At 40.6% G+C, this 21,995-nt stretch overlaps 1 protein-coding gene across 1 annotated transcript in view; it reads right to left on the reverse strand.

The window, feature by feature from the left end:
* Positions 1 to 278: 278 nt before the first annotated feature.
* ACP3 (acid phosphatase 3) overlaps positions 279 to 21,995 on the reverse strand; it is a 36,951-nt gene continuing 15,234 nt past the window's right edge. Inside the window, exons 5-11 of the mRNA XM_084902148.1 lie at positions 20,527 to 20,625; positions 19,194 to 19,286; positions 17,373 to 17,505; positions 13,822 to 13,904; positions 11,250 to 11,353; positions 9,280 to 9,449; positions 279 to 895 (exon numbers count right to left, since the gene is read on the reverse strand). Coding sequence (XP_084758274.1) covers positions 777 to 895; positions 9,280 to 9,449; positions 11,250 to 11,353; positions 13,822 to 13,904; positions 17,373 to 17,505; positions 19,194 to 19,286; positions 20,527 to 20,625 — 801 coding nt within the window. The 3' untranslated portion in view covers positions 279 to 776. The remainder of the gene's footprint in view (positions 896 to 9,279; positions 9,450 to 11,249; positions 11,354 to 13,821; positions 13,905 to 17,372; positions 17,506 to 19,193; positions 19,287 to 20,526; positions 20,626 to 21,995) is intronic.

Raw genomic sequence — 21,995 nt, forward strand, 5'->3', positions numbered from 1 at the left:
GCTCTGATAATTGAAGTAAGAAGAAGAAGAAGAAGAAGAAGAAGAAGAAGAAGAAGAAGAAGAAGAAGAAGAAACAGGGGTATGTAGATTTTCTAGTTATTATGGGGAAAATGGCCTCAGCTACAACTAAAATAGTTGATATTACAGTTTCTGATAATTAAATATAGGCATTTTCAGTATAGATATGTGTATGTATGTGTTGGCTATCAAACACTGGGTAGGAGTTTCTTTTCCAGAGTATGTGTGTGTGCATTTGTATTAAACCTACTTGGTGGCTGAAAAAAACCACAATAAAACCAAATTTATTAAACCTTCTGATTGGGTCTTATTTTTTAAGAATCATCCTATATAATTCTACTGTTAATCTAATCCCTCCCTCCCCCAAGTATCCAGGCTTCTTTATACTATATCTTTGCCACACCTTGTAACTTTTTGATCTTTGCAGGCTAAAAGTTGATTGGAGTTTGGCTTCTTGTTTCTGTCTGGCCATCTGTGCCAGAGAATACAACTGCCGTCTGCAGAGAACTTCTTCCTAGCCGGATGAGAGACACCTGCACTGCGATGAGACCTTACCAAGCAACCTGGGCGTTCATTCATCAGTCAGTCCAGCAGCTGTTCCTGGGTCACTCACTGTGAGTTCCTGCTCTAGGTAGACTCAAAAGGAAGAGTGTGGGCAGTGTTGCGCCCACATGGTGAAACTGTCCTTTGAATCTTGTGTCACTGAGAGATTCTGCTTCACAGAAGGTTGGCACGTCTGCCCTTCTTCAGCTGTCAGTTCAGATGTCCCGATAGGAGCCTCTCGGCCAGCAGGGCCCATGGCGGATGAGGGTAAATAGAAGCACCACTAGGATACTAGACACCAGGCAAAAGGCAATGGCAAGGATGAGCTTTAGGACTGTGGAAAAATAGGAAGAAGATTAATGGGTTAGAAATATATGAAGATTACTAATCAATCAGTGTTGATTTCTGCCTTTTAAAAAATTCAGGTTTTTATTGATTTCAGAGAGAGGAAGGAAGAGGGGGAGAGAGAGAGAGAAACATCGATTGCTTGCCTCCTACATGTGCCTACTGGGCATCACGCCTCCAAACCATGTGCCCTGACTGGGAATCCAACTTGCAACCTATGGGTGCACAGGATGACACCCAACCAACTGAGCCACACCAGCCAGGGCTCTGCCTTAATTGTAAATGTCAGTGGCATTTCTGAAGCAGCCTTGAAATCAGCATAATGTGGTGTAAAGAGCAATAGGAAATGACTGAGGTCCCAGTTCCAGTATGATTTTTGAATTTTGTGCCTCAACTCCTCCACTGTAAAGGGAGGACAATTGACTGAAGTATTTCTAAAGTCCTCTTCCAGGACTAACTTCATGTATTTTTCTACAATTAAAATTATTTAATTGTTCCTGGTCTCAGGGTCAAAGGAATTTCTGAATAATCAACTGCAATCATTAATTGGATCTAAATGAAATGGAATATCATCTTTCAATCTTTGAATTTGATTTTTGGTAAATATCTTTTAGAGAGGAAACCTTGAGCATATCTACCTCACCACTTGAGAATTCCAGATCTATTTGCAGCAAGCATTTTTTAGGATAACTGTGTACTACTGTCAATCTGTGTCTTTATTTATACAGATCCCTTTGACAGCTGACCGGGCATGATACAGATATAGGGGGTCCTTTTAAATTAGATGCTATTCATTATTTCATCTGGAAAGTTATCCTAACCCCACCCACACATACATCCTAGTCAACTATAGTATGTATATCATAAATATATAAATGTATGTCAGATTTTCATTCTAAAAATATGGATTTATTGTTGGCAAAGGCAATGGGAGAGCAAACATCTCTGATCCTGGAAGCTCTGTCTACAGAACCCTAGTTAGTGAGTGTTCCACAGAACCCAGTTGAAAATCATTTATTTAGCCTAACTTTATAATTGTAGAGGTGATAAAAATGAGAAGTGGAGAGATTAGATAATTTGACTAAGTTAAAGCAGATATTTGAATTTGGATTGGAATGCATAGGATCTTATTAGTCATATAATTTTTTTAAAATATATATTTTATTGATTTTTTACAGAGAGGAAAGAGGGAGTTAGAAACATTGATGAGAGAGAAACATCTATCAGCAGCCCGAAACCTAGGTACATGCCCTTGACTGGAATCGAACCTGGAATTCTTGAGTCCACAGGCTGACGCTCTATCCATTGAGCCAAACTGGTTAGGGCAGTTGTGTAATTTTAAAAGCCATCTATTCATAATGACTTCCAAATTTAAATATTCCCCAAACTCAAGACTCATATAGCCAACAGTGTCCTTGACATATGCCCTTGGACATCTAGTTAGGCATTCCAAAACTGCACTCCCAACCTCTGCTCACCCTTTCCCCCCACACCCTGCTCCTCCCGCATCCTCCCCACTTCAGTTGATGGAAACCTCCTTCTCCTAGTGTCTTACTCCAAAACACTTGGAGTCTTCCTTGACTCTTTCTTTCACATCCTATACCCAATCAGTCAGGAAATCCTGTTCTTTCTATAAAAAACAAAACAAACAAACAAAAAAAAACTGTATCTGGAATTCAGTGATTTCTCCCCTTCTCTGCCATTACCCTGCTTTGAGCCACCATCATTTATTTATTTATTTATTTATTTATTTATTTATTTATTTATTTATTTATTTTTTGCCAGGATTGCTACAATGCCCTTCTGTCTTGCTCCTTAGCTTCTATCTTTTCTTCCCTACAATTAGTCTGTTTTTAACCCAAATGACTTCAAGTCAAATCAGCGTACTTCTCTACTTAAAGTCTGCAATGAATGCTCATCTATAGGAATGAAAGCCCAGACTCTGATTAAAACAGTTGATGAGACTCTTAATCATCTGGCTTTTTAACCTCTTTGATTTCCTCCCCTGTCCCTGTCCTTCCACTTCTTTTCTTTTGGCCACGCAGGCCTTCTTGTCCATCCTCAAACATGCCAGGCACACTCCCCCTTCTTGCCTTTGCTGAATTGTTATCATTATCTGGATGCTCTATTCACCTGTCTCTGCATCAGGCCACTGCATCACCTTCTTTCTCAAATCTCATCTTCGCATTGAGGGCTTTCATTTAAAGGTGCAATCTGTATGTCCTCTCCCCAGATCCATTTCTATTTTGGTGCTAATGATCTTCACTTTCCAAAGTACTTTCTTATCATGTTTATTAATTATTGTCCATCCTTCTTCCCTCTCTAATAGAATGTAAGCTTCATGAAGGCAGACAATTTTGTCTCTTTTGTTCATGAGTATATCTAATGCACTTATAACAGTACCTGCCCCATAGAAAGTGCTCAATAAATATTTGTGGAATGAACCAATGATCTAGAACTCCTGGGTTCCTGACTGTTAGTCCAGTGCTTTTCTCATGATGTCAGGAATTCTCTTAGCAACGTGAGAAAGTGAATATTAATAGAATTAGATCCTGGGAGTTGGGTGCCATTAGTATTGAGGATGGAGTTAATGGTAAGTTGGAGGGAACTAAATGGAATTGAGGAAGGAAGGGAAGGACTAATGGAAATGAGGAAGGCAGAGACTAATGATTCTTAAAAACTCATGTTCATGACTGTATTTGAAAATTATTTTATTTTTTTAAAATATATTTTTATTGATTTCAGGGAGAAATGGGAAGGGAGAAAGAGATAGAAACATCAATGATAAGAATCATTGTTTGGATGCCTCCTGCACACTCCCCACTGGGGATTGAGCCCATAACCTGGGTATATGCCCTGTCCAGGAATTGAACTGTAACCTCCTGATTCCTAGGTCGACACTCAACCACTGAGCCACACCAGCAGGGTGGAAATGATTTTCAGTGATTTTTGGCTATGTTGTTATGGTAGTTCAATGGAATAGGTTTTTCCTCTCTCCTTTCTTCATGCCTCCCTGGGCATACAGAGAGTACACACTATATGCCAGACCAGCTGTGTTTTAGGTTCTGGGGATCTGTGATCCCTTCACTTGAGGAGATTCAATATTTAGAGGAATAATAAGATAGATAATTATGAGGTAGTGTGATTCATAGTAAAATAGAGTTGTAAAAAAATATGTCTGTCTTGAAATTGACACAAGGTTTTCTATTTGGAAGAGAAAGAGTTGGATGGAAAGTCTTCTGAGAAAATGATAAGATCTGAATGGGCCTGTGTGCTAAATAAGATTTTGCCAGAAGACAGGACAAATAGCTCAAGAGTATGTTTGGGAAAATAATAAGCAGTTGGAGTATAGGTTATGGTGAGGTGAGACCAGATATGTAGGTTGGGGTTCAGGTTTTAGGAGGTCTGGTTTGCCGTGGGGCAAATGGAAATCATTAACAATTATTACACATGGAAATGACAGGGCTTAATTTAAAAAAAAAACAAAAAAAAAAAAACACTTCAGAACTGCCTGGCTGACGTGGCTCAGTTAGGGCTTATTTAATTCTGTCTCCCTCTCCTCTTGCCTGCTTCCCCACCTCCCTGCCCAGATCTACAAGCCACAAGAGACAATTTTCTTATATGGCTGCTGTTTCCTCAGCAAACTTAATGCCTGCTACATAGGGACTTACTGTGTACATGATAGGTATTCAATAAATATATATTGCTTATTAAATATTCATGTACTTTGACACACTAATCCCATTTTTTTTTTAGAATTTTCCCTAAGGAAATGGTACACAAGACAGCGTGGGATGGAAAGGAACTTTGATATAATAGAAATATGGTGTTGGAAAATGTTAGACTTGAATCCAGACCCTACCACTTGTGGCATGTGATTTTCTGAGGTTCAGTATTTTTCTCTGCATAATGGGGATATGTGAAGTTGTCAGGAAAAGGAAAAGAGGCTACTGAATTAGGCACTGAGGGCTTTCAAAAAGGGACGTTTCAAAAAACATGAAGGATCGGGGTGTGTATGGGAGGCAACCAATTGATGTTTCTCACATCTATGTTTTTCTCTAAAAATCAATAATCATATCCTTGGGGTAAGGACTAAAAACATAAAGGAAGTTTTATCATTTCACAGAATAGTTCCAGAGAGGGAGATGAGGAAATAGAGTTAGTGCAAATGATTAGCTTGAGAAAATTGAGATTGAAGAGAATGATAGAACAGGCACTGTAGCGCATTCTCTGATGAGAAGATTTGGTCATTTTCATTGTAGAAGGGATGGAGCCTTCTACTATGGAACAAATGAAGCTAAGAGACTCATTTAGGTTCAAGTAAATGGAAGCATTGGGACCATATGAACAGGGAAAGGAGTTAGGTTTCTCAAGGAGGAACATGTTTCTAGAGGGACGGCAGTAAAGGCAGGTTCAAGCTACTGAGATATTTTGAGGTAGTGACAGAAGTTAAAAGGGCTTTCAATAGATTATTTTGGTCTTCTTAGAGTTAAAGAAGCCAAGATAGTATTAGAAATTTCATAAAAACACACACAGCACAATGCCTTTCTATAGAAAATGAGAAAAGAGTCTCAAGCAGGGTTGAAAGATCCAGCTGCAGTTGGAACAGAAATGTCAACACTCATGGTTTGAAATGGTGACAATAGACTTAAGCTTCACCCAGCAGATCAGAATGGAGAAACTGTGTGATTGATCTGACATAGGGTTGGATATTGGTATGGTGGGCAGGAGATGAGGTGGGGGCATTGTTAGGAATGTCCAAATTGCTTAGATGAGGGCAGAAGTGAAAATGAGGTGTGAGTTGGTATATACCAAAGCAAGTTTCCAATGTCTTTTTATGAATGATAAGACATGCCTTGGGAAAACTGATGATAATGGCAACAAGAAAGGGAAGAATATTACAATCAGATGGCCTAATTTCTGAGATAGGAGAGGTGCTGGGATGGGTATCATTGAACAAGCCTTTAAACAGCAATAGGGGAATAAGAGAATTTAGAGGTCAAATAACACAGACATGTTGAATTAAGAGGTCAAATAACACAGACATGTGTATATATAGTCCATGACTACGTCTTTATTGGGCAGTCACATTTGAGGCTCATTCATAGCTTTCCTCTATTTATTAAACAACTGAGTATAGGCTTCTGACATCTGGATCTGGCCATGAGGAAGCCAGGCTAGGTACGGACAGCTGAACATTTATTAAATTAGCAAATATTGGTTGAAGGTACCAGGTTCTAGGCATGTAGACTGCCTGGAGATTCAAGGAGGAAAAAAATATAGTTCCTGCCTTCAAGGCTCATGGTTGACTCTTGGGCATGTGTATATGTGCTATAGAATCTCAACTTTGCAAGGATTATTAGGGGACACAGGAACTGCCTACCAGTGCTTCTCCTTCCTATGAAGTAACTGGAGTGGAGATTAAGGTAAGGGTTAGGAGAGTGCTAGTGAAGAAGATCTGATTGTGTTAGTAAAGTTTGGGAATTAAAAAAGTATTTTCTAAAAAATATATATATATATATATATATATATATATATATATATATATATGTATATATGTATATATTTTTAAGTAACACATTATGGGACTTAGACTTATCATGAAATTTCCAGCAAAGACTCTGGTTAATTTAATTGATGTGAGAATTAAATTAATTGGATCTACTAGCTGAAAACACTGCCTACAAGTATGAGGAGGATTTCATGGGTAGAAATCCCCTCAGGCATAGGGTTGCCAGGCATTCTGTATATCTAGAACATGTCCTTATTTAATGACATTGTCCTGCTTACTGTATTGAACTTCTCAGAACAGCCTAAATGTCCTTAATTTGGCCTTTGAAGATATATATTATAAAAATTCATCAGCTAGAAATATTATATTTATCTTGGCATCTTGTACTTTTATTTGCTTTCTGTGGTGAAAATACTCCAGCCGTGACACCATGACCCATTTCAAACCATCAAAAGGAAGTCATTGAATCATAGTTGGGGAGCAATGCTCACGCTCCTCTCTTGATCTGCTTGAACTCACCAGTACCTGAGTTTTCTTCTTCTTAACATATTTTGCTGCTGAATTATATTTCATCCTATGTGGATCTTGAATTGTTGATAGTGGTGTTTTGAGGAAAATATTTACAAACATACTGATGGAGAGGGTGGGGTCAAAAAACACTCCCAAGTTACTTGGTATTGCTGCCAATCAAGATGGAGTCTAAGAGTAGGTTCAGGGAGGAAAGATAACTAATGTATACACTCATTGAGCAAATGTTCATTGAGCACCAATCCATGTCAGGCATAGGCACTTCTAGGGGTCCAGGACAGATATAGCAGAGAACAAAATAGAATCTTGGCTATTGTGGAGATGACATTTTATTTCTTTAGAATTGGCCCCTTAGATATCTTCTGGGAAGTAACTCCCCTATCCATTCCAGCTTCAAGCCAATAGGACATTTGATATGCCTTTCAAGTACCTTGTACCACATTTTTAGAAACCCCCATCCAAACTGATTTCAGATGGGTCAGTTGTCACTTCCTGCAAGAAGCCTCTCTGACAGTCCTTACTACCTCCCTCCCTCCAAATCCAGGTAGCTCTTGTTCCCATAGCAACCCTTGTAGACATAAGACATGAACCCTAGTTATTCTGTGTAATATGTATCTCTTTAATTCATACTATATCATAACTTGCCCAAGGATGTTTTCTTAGCAAGTTTTATCCTGAATAGTTGGAGCAGAGACACCCATCAGCTTAGCCTTTATCCAAAGCAGTCAAGTCCAAACTAAATACATTTTCAATGTATAATATTAATGTAAGCCAGCCAAATAATTTCACTTTATATATTTTTCCTCCTGTTACATTAAAATAAAGCCACAAAACAAAAAAAGTCCCTAAAATCTGTCCTGGAATTTTATTATAATTAAACACACACACTTTTCATCATCCATTATAAAAATGTAATGGTATTGAACTTCCTAACAATGACTTTATTCCTATTTTACACTTGGCTCACTTCTGGAGGAAAGTTACATGCACGGAGGGGAAAGAATAATTAGATGATGTCCCCAAAGCCACATATTTACTTGGGAAAGAAATCATGCAAAAAAGTATGTCAATCAGTATCTCGTGTCAGTCATCCCATGGCCAACTGGGAGGGGGAATGGCCTAGCTGTAGACTCTGGTGCCCAGTAGAAACCATCTCTAGAAACCATTTCATCTTTAGCCCTAAGGGTGGCATAGCACGTTGTTCTCTAGATGTATTGCATCTATAACATGACAAATCTACTGGACTCCAAAGAGTCATCATTTGAACATGATTTCTTCTTATATAGTGAGTAGTTTCAGCAGGACCTGTGGGTGCTTAGGTTTTTTGCAGAAAACAGGACCAAAGCCTTACCCGTCGCTGTTGTTGTCAGAACAGGTATCACAGGCACACTTTCAATATTCCAATAAGCTTAGATCTTGGAGGCGTTCAGGACATTCTGACATTTCTAATTTTGTTCCAGGTTGAAACTATGTAATCATACTTCCTCTTTTAAATTAACTTCACATGCAACATGTCTTACCATGGAGCTTTGAGAGCACACTCTGCAGGGCTCTCATCTTGATGTGTTGGGCCTGAGTATCTTGTTCTCAGCAAATAAATTATTTGCTATTATGTCTATACATATGCATATGTACAGCAAAGTTTGCTGGCAAGATTGCTCTTACTTTCATCAAAAGTAACACGAATTTTCCCGTGCCAAAGTGTACAAAGAGGTATTTATTTTTCAGCTCTGCCACCCAATACGTTTTTACAGAACATTGAAAGATAGGTTCAGTTTCCTGGTGTAGGTTACTTCTCAACATCTCTGTACTGTAGCGCCTTTCTCTGCTTCTCACAGGAAATAATGGGTAAGTTGGTTCTCTGCCCATTAGCCTTAGGATTAAAGTCTTCCCATCTTTGCTGTCACCGAGATTTGTTTGAAATCTTTTCCACTTCAGACACTTAAAGAATAGCCTCATTTAATTCTGCTTAAATAAAATCTTGGAATATTTAAACAACAAAAGGTCCTATGTGGTCAATCGTGTTGCTCATGGGAGCTCCAGGAATTTTGACCAAAGTCTTATCTCTGGTTATATGTTGGCATTGATGCCCTTTTATATTAACACTGAAATAAACCACGTTAAGGTTTATGGCAAGTGGGGGCAGGGGCAGGTAGAGAGGTAGGATTTGTCTGAAATTGGGGTCCCTGAAATATATGATTATCACCCAAAACCTATTTCTTTTAAGTCTGGGGGCAATGGCTATGTTATACTCTCAAAGCACCATCTACCCTAAGGAAGGGCGTCCTGCCCTTTCTGCAGGGCTTTGCGTGCATCCCCAGTGTCCTTAGTACCTTCATGCTTGCTTGTGAGTTTACACTCCGTGGCCCAGTCTTGGGGGATCACAGGTGCAACCAGCTCAGCAAACTTCGTCAGTGGGCAGCTGGGGGTGCATCCTGGCAGCGTGAGGGGATATGGCTCATGGTTAGTCTCATTCCGGTAATACATCTCCACGAAGTAGTCCCTGGTGGAGGAAGGTAGTGGAGAGAGCTCTGTTATTGTATTTTTGTATTGTTGAACTTGCCATTGAATTTCTTTCTACTTAGCTTGTAACCCACCAGCTGAGGGATTAGTAGAAAAAATATATGGGAATAAGTAGATCTTAACTAATTTAGGGGTGAGAATGGGGAGATAGTGCAAGTGGACCAGATCAAGAGAGTGGGAATGGGGGAAGGGGGTTAGTTGGTTAGATGATCAGGGACATAGGAGGTGGAGAACAGAATACTTAATCAGAGAAGAAACGGAAAGGCAGTGGTTGGAGCAGTTGGGGGTGATTTGATGAGCCTTTGAGTAAGAATTGGGGTGGGATGTTGGGGTTCCTTTCTCCTATTGTTTTTCCTTTATGCTTCTCATTTGCTCCTTCCTTTTCTCTCTTTTCATTCCTCAGTATTTTTCAGTCTTTCTTCTGAATAAATCCATCTCCCTTCTCCTTAACCAGGTCATAAACATGGAACTGAATAATACATAACATATGTGTTTGAATACAGCAAAGACTTTATCAAAATTATACCTCAGAAAGAGAAAATGGGGATATATATTCAAATCCTTACATTCTCTCATATTAAAGAGGGATCTCCCCATATTTGATTTCAAAAAAACAGTGTACTTTTTGGGGAAGGTGCATTGTCCAAACCAATCTCAGTAGAGTTGGTATGAAATGCTTATGAAAGTCATTTGTCAAAGAGGCCAGAGAGAAATTCAGATAGGATTTAATGATTTCTTTTTTTCTTTAGAAGCGGAGTATAATAACCTCACAATTGTACATTTGGATGTTGTATAAACAAGCCTTTAAAAAGCCATATAAAAATATGTAATCACTTATAATCCTGTTCAGTTTGACTCAATTGCTTGAGCTTTGTCCCGTGCACCGAGAGTTCACTGGTTCGATTTCTACTTAGGGCACATGCCCAGTTATTGGGTCCAGTCCCCATCAGTATACATACAGGAGGCAGCCAATCAATATTTCTCTCCCCCTCTCTTTCTGTCTCCCTCTCCCTTTCTTTAAAATCAATAAAAACGTATTTTTTTAAGTAGTTTTAAACAAAGATGTTATGGCAAAGATGACCCAAAGTCCTTCAAGGTTTGTGATTCTCTTTCCATAGAACGTAGTTAAAGCTAAGGAGTGACATTTCCCAGAACCCCTTGCACCTCAGTGGGACCAAGTGACTAATTTTAGCCAGTAGAATGTAAGTAGAAGTGATAGGTTCCTCTTCTGGGCTGAGGTGGTTCATAAGCAGGTTGCTTTCTCCACCCTCTTGATCCTTTCTGCAAACTGCCTGCAGATGAGCCCAGCACTCTTAAAAATTGTAGGTCCAAAAGATTGAACTCTGAGTCTCTGAATAACCACATGTGGCTCCTACTAGGAACATCTACATTGAACTGTCAGATGAATGAGTGAGAAATAAATCTCCATTGATTAAGTAAGCCTCTGAAAATTCGAGGTTCATTTCTATAGCAGCCAAATTTACTCTTATTAGTTAATATTGCTGGTAAACAGTGTTAGGGGATTCTTTTGACTCTAGTGGGGAAGACAAGTTAAGATACATACAGAAGTTTGGATATAATTGTTTCATAAAATGTGAATGGCAAACATTATTTTTAATTTAGTGAATTATATAATATAGTATATGATTTTTAAGTTTATGTACCAATCTAAAAATTAAATATTTTAAGAATACAGCTAATCTAACAATAGCAATAATAATAAAAAAAACCCTTCAGGTCCAATGATACTAATTTTGAAAAGCACCTCTTAGATACTTACCCCTTCTCAAGGTACAATTCCATTATGTGGCAGGAAGCATAGGGAGGAAGGATTCCGTTGTAAACATCTAGCGCCATCTGTAGGCCACTTATAGTAGTGTCATGCTGCAGAGATTTGAAATATTATAAATCATTTTTTACTCTTTACCTTGGTTTCAGATTTACATTCAATAGGTATATATTAAGCATTTGTAAAGCACCATGATGGTTTGTGATTCAATTAAATCTCTTATACCCTTAATGACTATAGAAATAGAGAGGAGAAGAACTAATTTTGGTTGAGCATGTGCTGTGTGCTAGGCAGTCAGATTTGCATATACATAATTACTTCCAATTAAAAGATGAAGAAACAGACCCAAGAAAAATTAAGTAGCTTACTTACTGTCATATAATCACACAAAGGAATAAAGTACATTTAAGCTAAATCTTCTGATTTTTCTCCCATACCTTTTCCCAGAGGCATCTCTCTTTCAGCTTGTGTCATTTTTATTAAAATTTTAAAATATTTTGGAACATATCAATGCTAGATTCTTTTTGTAAATAGGATAATCTGGGGTTTTAAAATTGGAGAGGAATATATGAGGTCATAAATGTTTAAGGAGAATAAAAAATAAGGAAGTAGAGTGTATAGCTTAAAAATAATTGTTCAGCCCAGCCAGTGTGGCTCAGTGGTTGAGCATCAACCTATGAACCAGGAGGTCATGGTTAGATTCCCAGTGAGGGCATATGCCTGGGTTATGGGCTCATTTCCCAGTGTGGGGTGTGTCAGAGGCAGCTGATCAATGATTCTCTCTCATCATTGATGTTTCTCTCCCTCTTTTTCTCTCCCTCCATCTCTGAGGTCAATAAAAAGATATTTAAAAAAAATCGTTCTGTCCTAGCTGGTTTGGCTCAATGGATAAAGCGTTGGCCTGCAGACTGAAGGGTGCCAGGTTCGATTCTGGCCAAGGGCACATGCCTGGGTTACAAGCTCGATCCCCAGTAGGGGCAGTGCAGGAGGCAGCTAATCAGTGATTCTTTCTCATCATTGATATTTCTATCTCTCCTTGTCCCTTACTCTCAGAGAGAGGAAAAATAGTTCAATGTTCATCCCAGAGTGGCTGAGAATAATAGGGAACTGGTTTTGTTACTGATTAGCTATCTAATTCTTGGAAATCCTCAGCTTCCATATCTGCCAAATGGGTATAACATTTGTTTGTCTAAGTTATATTGCAACGTAATATATTCAAAAGGAGTTAGAACTTTTACTAGAGAAAGGAATGGTTTATAGATATGTGATGTCTCAGAAGTCACACAAGTTAGGACTGGAAACCAGATTAGAAACTAGGGAAATTTGTGCAACTGACTTTCTAGGCCTGCCTCTCTCCAGGAAGCACTACACTACATGAGCTTTTTCTCTGGTCGATGCCATTTAGAACCCCTAATGATAAGCAGAGTCCCCTGTATCTTCAATCACCTCTTCCATCTGTGTGCAGAATGAAAGCGTGGCTTTCTCTAGCCACACCACATCTGCAAGATCCTCAGTCATGGAGACAGTGGGTGGAAGACCGAGTCCGCATACGATGTCCAGTTTCCCTGCTCCTCCCAGACTCCATGGTCGGGCATTCAGGGCATGGTCCCTGCAAACTCCCCTCCACCTGTGTCTCTTCCCCTGTCTCTCCTGCTCCATGGAGGGAGTCTTCTCCCAGATCGCTCCCTTTTCTTTCTGAACCCAAATGCAGCTCTAACTTCATATTGCAACTCTTCTTTCCCTTTCCTCTTCTACCTGTCCATTTGCCATTTGGAGTTTTCAACTTGGATGCCCCCTGGCATTTCAAACCCAGTTGTCTAATTGGTACATTCACCTGGCCCAAAACTACTTCTGTTAATGGTTGCATCTTCCTCCCAGTCATCGAGGCTTGAAACATTGCCTTTACCTTCCACATCATTGCCTTCCACCCACATTGCAGTTCATCACCACGTCCTGCACTCTGCTTCTCCTCTCCTATGGTTTGGAAAAGTGCGTGTTTGTCTTCTCTGAGGCACCAAAGCGCTGGCTTGATGGCATTTCTGTACTGCTTTGTAGGGCGTTTCTGTATACACTCTTCTTGTCAGTGTTAGATTGCAAATTCCTCAAAGGCCAGAATTATGTGTTTAATTTTAAAAGCTATGAACACGTGCTTACCACCTACTGGGCAATAAGGAAATGATGATCAAGAGGAGGCCCTGCCCTGGCTGGTGTTATAGAAGTGTGACGTCCCAGAAATCACACAAGTTAGAACTGGAAACCAGGTTAGAAACTAAGGGAAACTTGTGCGACTGACTTTCCAATTGGTTGGGGCATCGTCCTGTGCACTGAATGGCTGTCCCTTTGCTTCCTGGTCAGGGCACATGCCTGGATTGTGGGTTCGATCCCCAGTTAGGGGGTGTGCAGGAGGCAGCTGGATGTTTCACTCTCACATGGATGTTTCTCTCCCTCTCCCTTCCTCTTTCTCTAAAAGTCAATAAAAATATTTTTTAAAAAAATTAGGCTCCCACCTTCAAGAGATCACACACCTGAACAATGGAGGTTGAGTGGAGACAAAAATACTTACTGCAGAATACATGATAAGCTTTCTGAGGTTCCATGGCTGAGTTGCTGACTTTATATGATTGAGGATTTCACCGACCAGGACACCTAAAAGAAGAGAGAGCAACTGTGGAGCTGGACCAAACAGGGACTTCTCTTTTAGTTGATAAGCTTTCGGTTAATTCATACTTAGTGATTTTCTCTGCTATGATTCTCAAGACTTAAGAGGAGAGAAAAAGAACTAATTTCGGTTGAGCATCTGCCGTGGGCTAGCAGTGTGATTTACATGCATTATTTTACTAAATTCTGACTGTGTAATTGACTGTGTAAGTTAGGAGGCCGAGCAATGTGGAAGGGATTTCAGACGGCTTTTCCCCAGACCGTTATTAGCCAATGGTGCCCTCCAGGCCAGGCCTGCAGTGACTGCATTAAAAATGGAAGGAGCTGGCCAGGCTGGTGTGGCTGAACATTGACCCAGGGTTGCTTCTGGCCAGGGCACATGCCCACGTTGTGGGCTCGATCCTTAGTGGGGGGCATTGCAAGAGGCAGCTGATTAATGATTCTCTCTTATCACTGATGTCTCTCCCTCTCTCCTCTCTCTGAAATCAATAAAAACATATTTAAAAAATAAAAAACAAAAACAAAATGGAAGCAGCTGGATGCCACATCCTCAACAGGCCTACATCTTTCTGTCCCAGGGAAGGTTGCCTTCAGGGAGCCCGTAAGAACTTATGTTTGATCTTCATGCCACATCAGCACTAAAGCCTGCAGCCAATTTTCTGTAGTCATAACAGCCATCTTCAATCAACCTGTCCCTTGTCAGCAGGTGCCTGTGCAGCAGGCTTCAGTGGATGCTATTAACTCTTGGCTGGGAGTGACTGTACACCTGGTCTTCGGAGAAACTAGGGGAACTATCTCAAGTACCCCCAAGTTCTGGCATCCTAGTAATGATGTATTATAGGAGAGGAAACTGAGACTCAGAGAGGTTCCGCGACCTGTTCAAGATTACGCAACTCTGAGCAGACAGGCTGAGCTTCTCTGAACCAGCATGTCCTACTTCACAACTCTGGCTCTTAGTCATCGGGCCATGCTGCAATATAAGCTAGCTGCTGAGTTCCCCACTGCATCATTTATTAACGCTGCATAAACTAGACAAAATGCCATTGACTGAAAGACATAAATGCCACTTCCCTTACTCTTGGGCCACAGCACGGATTGGCACACTTTTTCAGAAAAGGGCCAGATAGTAGATGTTTTAGGCTTTGTGGGCCATTGTGTCTGTCACAGCTGTTCACTCTTGAGTAGAAGCACAAAGGCAGCCATAGGCATGACCGGAGAATGAATGTGGCTGGGTTTCCATCCCATTTTATTTACCAAAAAATAGTCAGTGGGCTGGATTTGGACTACAGGGTGTGGTTTGCCAACCCCTGATCTAGAGCACACAGAGATTTCCATCAATATGAGTATGACCAGCCATGTATTTCTAAATGACCTGGAAGGATTTTCTTGGTGTGTGTGTAGCAGGTGAGTTGAGGGCGTATATTACCCAACAGTGTCACCCCGGAAACCAACAGATAGAACAGTTTTGGCAGAGCTCCGAAGCTGCTGCTCAACGTTCTGATGTTCCCATGTGATTCTGTCACCCAGACAATACATGTTTTCTCTTCAGGATGGCGTCCAGTCACTTCATCATTCAATAAGCACGCAGCTGACAAGTCTCTCTTGCCCAACAAGATCAGAACAATAGGCTGAGTAGTGTTTTGGTAGGGATCACCCAGGAAACAATTTCCTGGCTTATCAATAGCACAGGATTTCCTCCAGAAAATGCAGATTCTGATTTGAAGTGGGGCCTGAGATTTTGCATTGCTAGCTCCATGATAGGTGATGTTGCTGGTCCTTGGACTGCATTTTCAGTGGCAAGGGGCTGAATTCCTGAGCCCATAACTAGGTTGGAGGAAAGAAATCAAGATTCCTGCCTCCACCATCTAATGGGACTTGGTATTAAGTCAGAATGCTGGCACCTGGGGGTCCCTGTATGAGGCCTGGTGCTTATATAGCCAATGAGGCCCATCTCCCACCTCTGCATCGTTTTGTTATTTAGTGCACAGGATGAAGCTGTTTCCTGGGCTCTGTCCTTGACACACTGTCTGTATCCTGCCTGCTGCTTTCCTCTAGATCCCATCAAAGACTCATCTCTGGATACTCTCCCTTCCCAAAAGGCTGGATCTTGCTGCCCATATCCTTAGCATGAAGTAAGAACTTGTATATTTCTACCAAGTCTGCCTCTGTGCCATGCCATCAAGACTTCTGTGACAGTAGGCCTGTAACTTCCTCATATCACTAATGACCATGTTCCTAAGCATTTGCCACAAGCTACTTTGTACACCTCATATGCAGTTGCTCCTGACTACCGGGACTTCATGCCTCATTAGCTGCTCTTCTGGTTATAGCTTCCATCAGGCTTTTTTGGTAGCTATAATTGACTCCTCTCCTGGCTGGTGATTTGCATTCTTTCTCTAGCTATGCAGTTCCAAGTGAACTTCCTCCCAGTGTGGTCCAACCACCAGGATGCTTTGCTTCTCTGCATTCTTCTGAGGTTCTGCTGAACTTGTCCTGACCCCATGAAAATAGAGCCTGTTATGGATGGAGTCCTGTTGTGTTGTACTGTTTTCCTCAAACTGTGTAGAGGATATGATTTGAATCATCTCCATGACATAGGATTGCTTCATTGTTATGTCAGCCTGACATAATGGACCTTCTCTTGCTCTCCATCCTTAGTTTTAATGCCTATATTAACAACACCTGAACCTGACACACCAGTTGGTGTCTTGGACTTCCTATTGATGCCCTCAGTGTCTATCTCCACCCTGTCTGATCCTGGATTCTTCCTTCTACCCACCTGTCCTGATTATAAGGGCTTGGCATCCTCTTGCCTGGGTCCACCTTCATTATCATAGAGGAGAAGCATCACTGAGAAATAAGCACTTTGTAACACCAATGGAAAAAATTTAAGTTGGGTCAGAAGCTTGCCAATTGCAATAGGTATTCATCTAAAGGCTATCATCAGCCTGCAAAATATGTTTTATTAACCTTTGAAATAGCTACCGCCAAGGCCATTTTTGTCATACCACCCACTTGAAAAATTCATCCTCTAGGTCACTGGACACATTGATTTTCATGGGGGCTTAGATACAAAATCCTTGATTCTTTGATCTGAAGAGGATGAAAAATATCATTTAGCTTTAGCCCAAAGCCTTCATTTTCCAGATGGGAAAACTAAGGCCCAGAGTAATGCTAGTAATTATAATAACACATAACGTTTATCTTCAGCATATTATGTACCAGATAGTGTTTGTCCTAAGCCTTTTGAACATATTAATTAATTTTAATCCCTATGACCTATGAAGTGGATATCATTATTATCCTGGTTTTGCATCATGGAAACAGGTAGGTACAAGAAGGATCAAGTGATTTTTCCAAAGTCACATAGCTGATTAGTCGTGGAACCAGGACTTAGACCTGTATCGTGCGACCACAAACTCAATATGCTCCTCTCATTTGTTAAAATGTACTTACCCCCCTGTAGTCTGGATTTCTCTTTCTGCTTGTGAATTCCATACAGGGACAGGAGGGACAATTCCGACAATTCTTTCAGCTTAGTCATGGTGTCCGCTGTGGCCCAGGAGGGTAACGTGAAATTGTGAACACTCTGCAGCGAAGAGAAAGGGAGGAAATGTGAATTTTCATTTCTGAGTGCCCTCTTGGTTCTTCCACCCCATTGAGCTACCGGGTTCAGCCTTTCGTGTCCTGTGCTTTCGTCTAGGAAAACTTCACTTTGTGATAAATAGTAGCATTGATTTTCAGAAGGAAAAGTCAAAGAAACTAATCTGCCCCCTCCTATAAGTCCGTAGCTTTGGGCTTAACTCTGGGTCAAAGGATAATTCGTATTTTTCAGAGTAAGGTTGTGGTAGGGCAGGAATATACTTTATTCTCTTATGAGAGGTTTAGAAATATTTTTATTAACCTAGGGGTAAGTACAACCCAACAGGGTTAGATGATATATATCCTTAAAAGCTGGATGAGCAGCCTAAAAGGAGGGATGGGAAGGTAAGATATTTCTAGAGCCTTTGATAATATACTCCCACTCCCATCAGCTTCCAGTTCTCTGCCTCTTGAGGAATGCCTGCACCTTGCACACCGTGGACATTTGGTAAATTGATGACTGAATTATACAGCAGGGTAGGCAGAGATGCTGTGCCAATATTTATTACCTGGCATGAAAGTTAATTAAGCTTGCCTGAGTTTCAAAGGTAGAAAAAAAAAAAAAAGGGAGGGAGGGAGGGAGGGAGGGAGGGAGAGAGAGAGAGAGAGAGAGAGAGAGAGAGAAAAGACCAAAGAAAAGTGAGAAGTGAGGAAACAAGAAAGAGGTGAAAAAGAACCACACACCATGACCACATTATGGTATAGCTCTGATCAAACTGTAGTAAAGAAGAAAGAAAAAAAAATCAAGACTGGAACCAAAATGTGGGCTCTTGTCTCCATTGAAGAGTGTTGTTTCTAAATAGCCTGACATAGCTTCATTGAAACAGGTGCTGATGAAAAAGTAATATTGGGAATGTAGTGTGAGCTTGGGAGGGGGGCAAACGGTGTCATCTGTAATTGCGATGGAACTATGAAGGTGATTGCTGCCCCGCAGACACTCACGAGGACCACAGAATCAGGAGTGGACATGTGTTGTGTGTGTGTGTGGGAGGAGGGCCGGAGGGGGGTGGGAAGGAAGGGGAGAAGGGGGTGAGACTTTTGCCCCAGGATTCTGTGAACTGGTTGGGAAACCAGGATTGTAGATTATTCCTTTTGGCCAGCAGGTGGAGCACGTGAGTACAAAACACCACATGTCCTTGAACAACTCAGTAGTTAATTTAGCTTCAAAGGCTATTTTTGTATGCATTACATGGCAAGGAAGAGATCCTTTCCTGATAAACCATTTTCAATAGTGGCTTAAAGTTGGTTTGCTTGTTTTATATCCAGAAATCAGATTAATTTTTTTCTCTTACTGTACAATAACATTGTGTTTTCATTAACATCTATGACAGGAGCCCAGCATTCCTAAGTGATTGAAAAATAAGTGACAAAGCACAGAAGAAAAGCAATTTTGTTTGCAATTTTCTAAAGGGTGGGAAACATAAATAATGGTGAGAAGAAGTCAGGATGTTCAAGTTAATATAAAGAAGGCCTGAATTATGTTTCAATATCAAAGAAAGTATAAGTAATACATCTGCAAAAAAAAAAAAAAAAAAAAAAAAAAAAAGGCAAAAGAAAATGTATTCATCTATTTCAAAGTAGGCATAAATCAAAATCAGATTTCAGGTTCATTTTTAATATATTTTTTTCTTTTACCTCACAAAATAAAGGGTCGTAGACTTTACTCCAAATTCTGAAAAGGTCCTTGCCATGGAATCCTGAAAATTTGGGCAGCGTTTCTATAAAATCCTGAAACATATGGAGAGGTAAAGATATTTCTATGCCAGGTTTCACGTCAGCATTATTGTTATTTTGGGCTGGATAACTTCCTGTTGTGGGAAGCTGCCCTATATATTATAGGATATTTAGTAGTATCCCTGGCCTAGATTACCCCCACTGAGGACTGTTATTCATTACAGAAAAGTGTGCTACTATTACTGGCTATAATGCCAACCCAGCCAGAGTGGCTCAGTGGTTGAGCATCGACCCAACAACCAAGAGGTTACTGGTTCAATTACCAGCCAGGGCACATGCCCTGGTTATGGTCTTGATCCCCAGTAGGGGTGTGCAGGAGGCAGCTGATCGATATTTCTATCTTTTTATCTCACTCCTTTTCTTTCTCTTTAAAAAATAAATTAAAACATACCCATTTTTTTAAACAGATACTAATTGATCATTTCTTTGCATTCAAAATGTGAGCAAAGGCTGGCTTACCGCCACATGCTCCTTGTTTGTCCTAGAAGCAGACTGAAGTGCACTGCCTCAAAATTCTTTGTGGAAGTAGGTTACATATAACTCACATATAAGTCAGTGGCCAAGGTGAGAAGGGAAAGCATGTCCCTGGTCAAAGGACCCCAGGACAACACAGCAGAAACACGACTGCTGAATGGCTATAGATGTGAAATGTGGATGAGATGCGAACATTCTCTATATGATTCTTAGGTTGCCACGTTCATGAGACCCCCCCCCCCCCATTCAGCTATCTGCCTGAAGAAACTGGCAGCAATTTCTGACAAGCATTTTGGAAGACAATTTACCTTTTCCATAGTCTTGAAAGGGACATTTCACAAAGTGGAGACATTAAAACACACACACACACACACACACACACACACACACACAAACAAACAAACAAAAAAACCCAAACAAATGAACAAAAAACACACCTATCCTTTGTGTACAGTAGGCCCAGTCCTTCAGCCTCACAATAGTGCAGATCATCTCAGATTTGCATTTATTCTGAGCCAGCCACACACTTTCACCTGGTTCTGCTCAGGGACATAGGTATAAGCTTCTTTCTGCCTGTGGTCCCAGCACAAGGATGGGGAAGAGGAAATGATGACTGACCTTCATTAAGGAGTCTCCCTGATTGCCTAGACCAGCCACCGCAGGCCTGTTCCACCCACACTTTCAAGAATCTGCAGCCCTGCCCTTTGACTTGGCCCTCATACTTATGCACACACCATTGTGAAATGACACAATTTTTAACCTTGTAAGGCTGCAGCCTCTTCTGGAATTCCTCTGATTTCAATGTCTCACTCTCTAGTTCTTGAAAACGAGGGCAGTTCTTGAAAGGCAGAAATAGCAACTGAGGACAAAAGAAAAATAATAAAACCTTCGTTAGTCAGAAGTACTTTGCTAAGGAAGCTGCAGCCATATTTTAAACATTAGATGCAAAGAAACATTCATAAGAGTATTAAATGTGTTTTGAGCTGAGTGGAAATCCTAAAATTGAGGGGAAAGAGGTAAGTGATCTGCTGGTCTTAGAAATAGAATAGGTACCTAGAACTGAAAATCATTTTTTCCCCCTTTCATGAACTTGCCTAAGAGAACTGTGCTATTGGTAAAAATTCATACTTCCTGGCTTTTCAATGTGAGATAATAACCCATCTCTTGCTTCCCTCCCCACCCCTTTTATTCTCTAGGTGTTCATGAGTATAGAGAAATGAATTGCAGGTTCTGGAAAGAATCTTGAGATATCAATTAACCCATTTGTTGGCTTAATTCTTGCAAATTTGCAGACTGTTAAAATAAGGGCACATATTAAATCCATAGAAAAATATACTTAAAGACCTATTACAAGGACAAAGTGATCATGCAAAAGTAAGTTTAGATCCAACAAGCTTTTGTAAATCATACTCCATAGGCTGGTGACTCCGAGTTGATTTTGCTGCTCTTGTTTTCCCCCTGTGGCTAGCCCTGAATTTCTAGCCCTTGGTAGATATCACTGCTTGGATGGTACTCTTCTCCCCCAAATGTAACATGTACAAAGCTGAGCTCAACTTCTTCATTTTTAACCAGTTCCTCTTCACCATCTCTCTATTGCTTGCTGATTTCAAAATATTTCCAGAATAGACCCCTTTTCCTGGTCTTCCTTATCCCTTTCCCGTCCAAGCTACCCAAACCTGTGTTTCAACCACTGAGTTTCCTGTTGGATAGGACAGTGTCCACCCTTCCTACCTTCATATGCCATCTCTGTAAACAGCCTCACAAAACCTTTTTGTTTGATTTGTGTAAACTCGAAGCCTTTTAAAGCATCAGTCAGATCATGCCATCCTGTGCTTTATAACCCTCCCGGGCTTTCCATCTTACTTGGAACAAAACCTAAACTCACGGTTGGACCCTAGTGACTGCTCTGCCCTGCTTCCCACTGCTGTCCTCCCTCACTCATCTCCAGCAACACTGTGGGCCTTGGATGTCCCTTGGACACACAGGCTTGAGGTCTCTGTGAACTGTTCCCTGCTTGAGACACTCCCCCACGGACTCCCACCCCGGATTTTCTAACCATCCTGCCCAGCCTCCACATTGCCTTGTTTTATTTCCTTTAAGGAGCTCATTACCATCTGAAAATTCTTTCTTTCTTCCTTTCTTTCTTTCTTTCTTTCTTTCTTTCTTTCTTTCTTTCTTTCTTTCTTTCTTTCTTTCTTTCTTTCTTTCTGACTTTCCTTCCTTCCTTCC

This window comes from Pipistrellus hanaki (genome assembly GCF_964339955.1).
Source record: "Pipistrellus hanaki genome assembly, chromosome: 13".
Classification (NCBI taxonomy): Eukaryota; Metazoa; Chordata; class Mammalia; order Chiroptera; family Vespertilionidae; genus Pipistrellus; species Pipistrellus hanaki.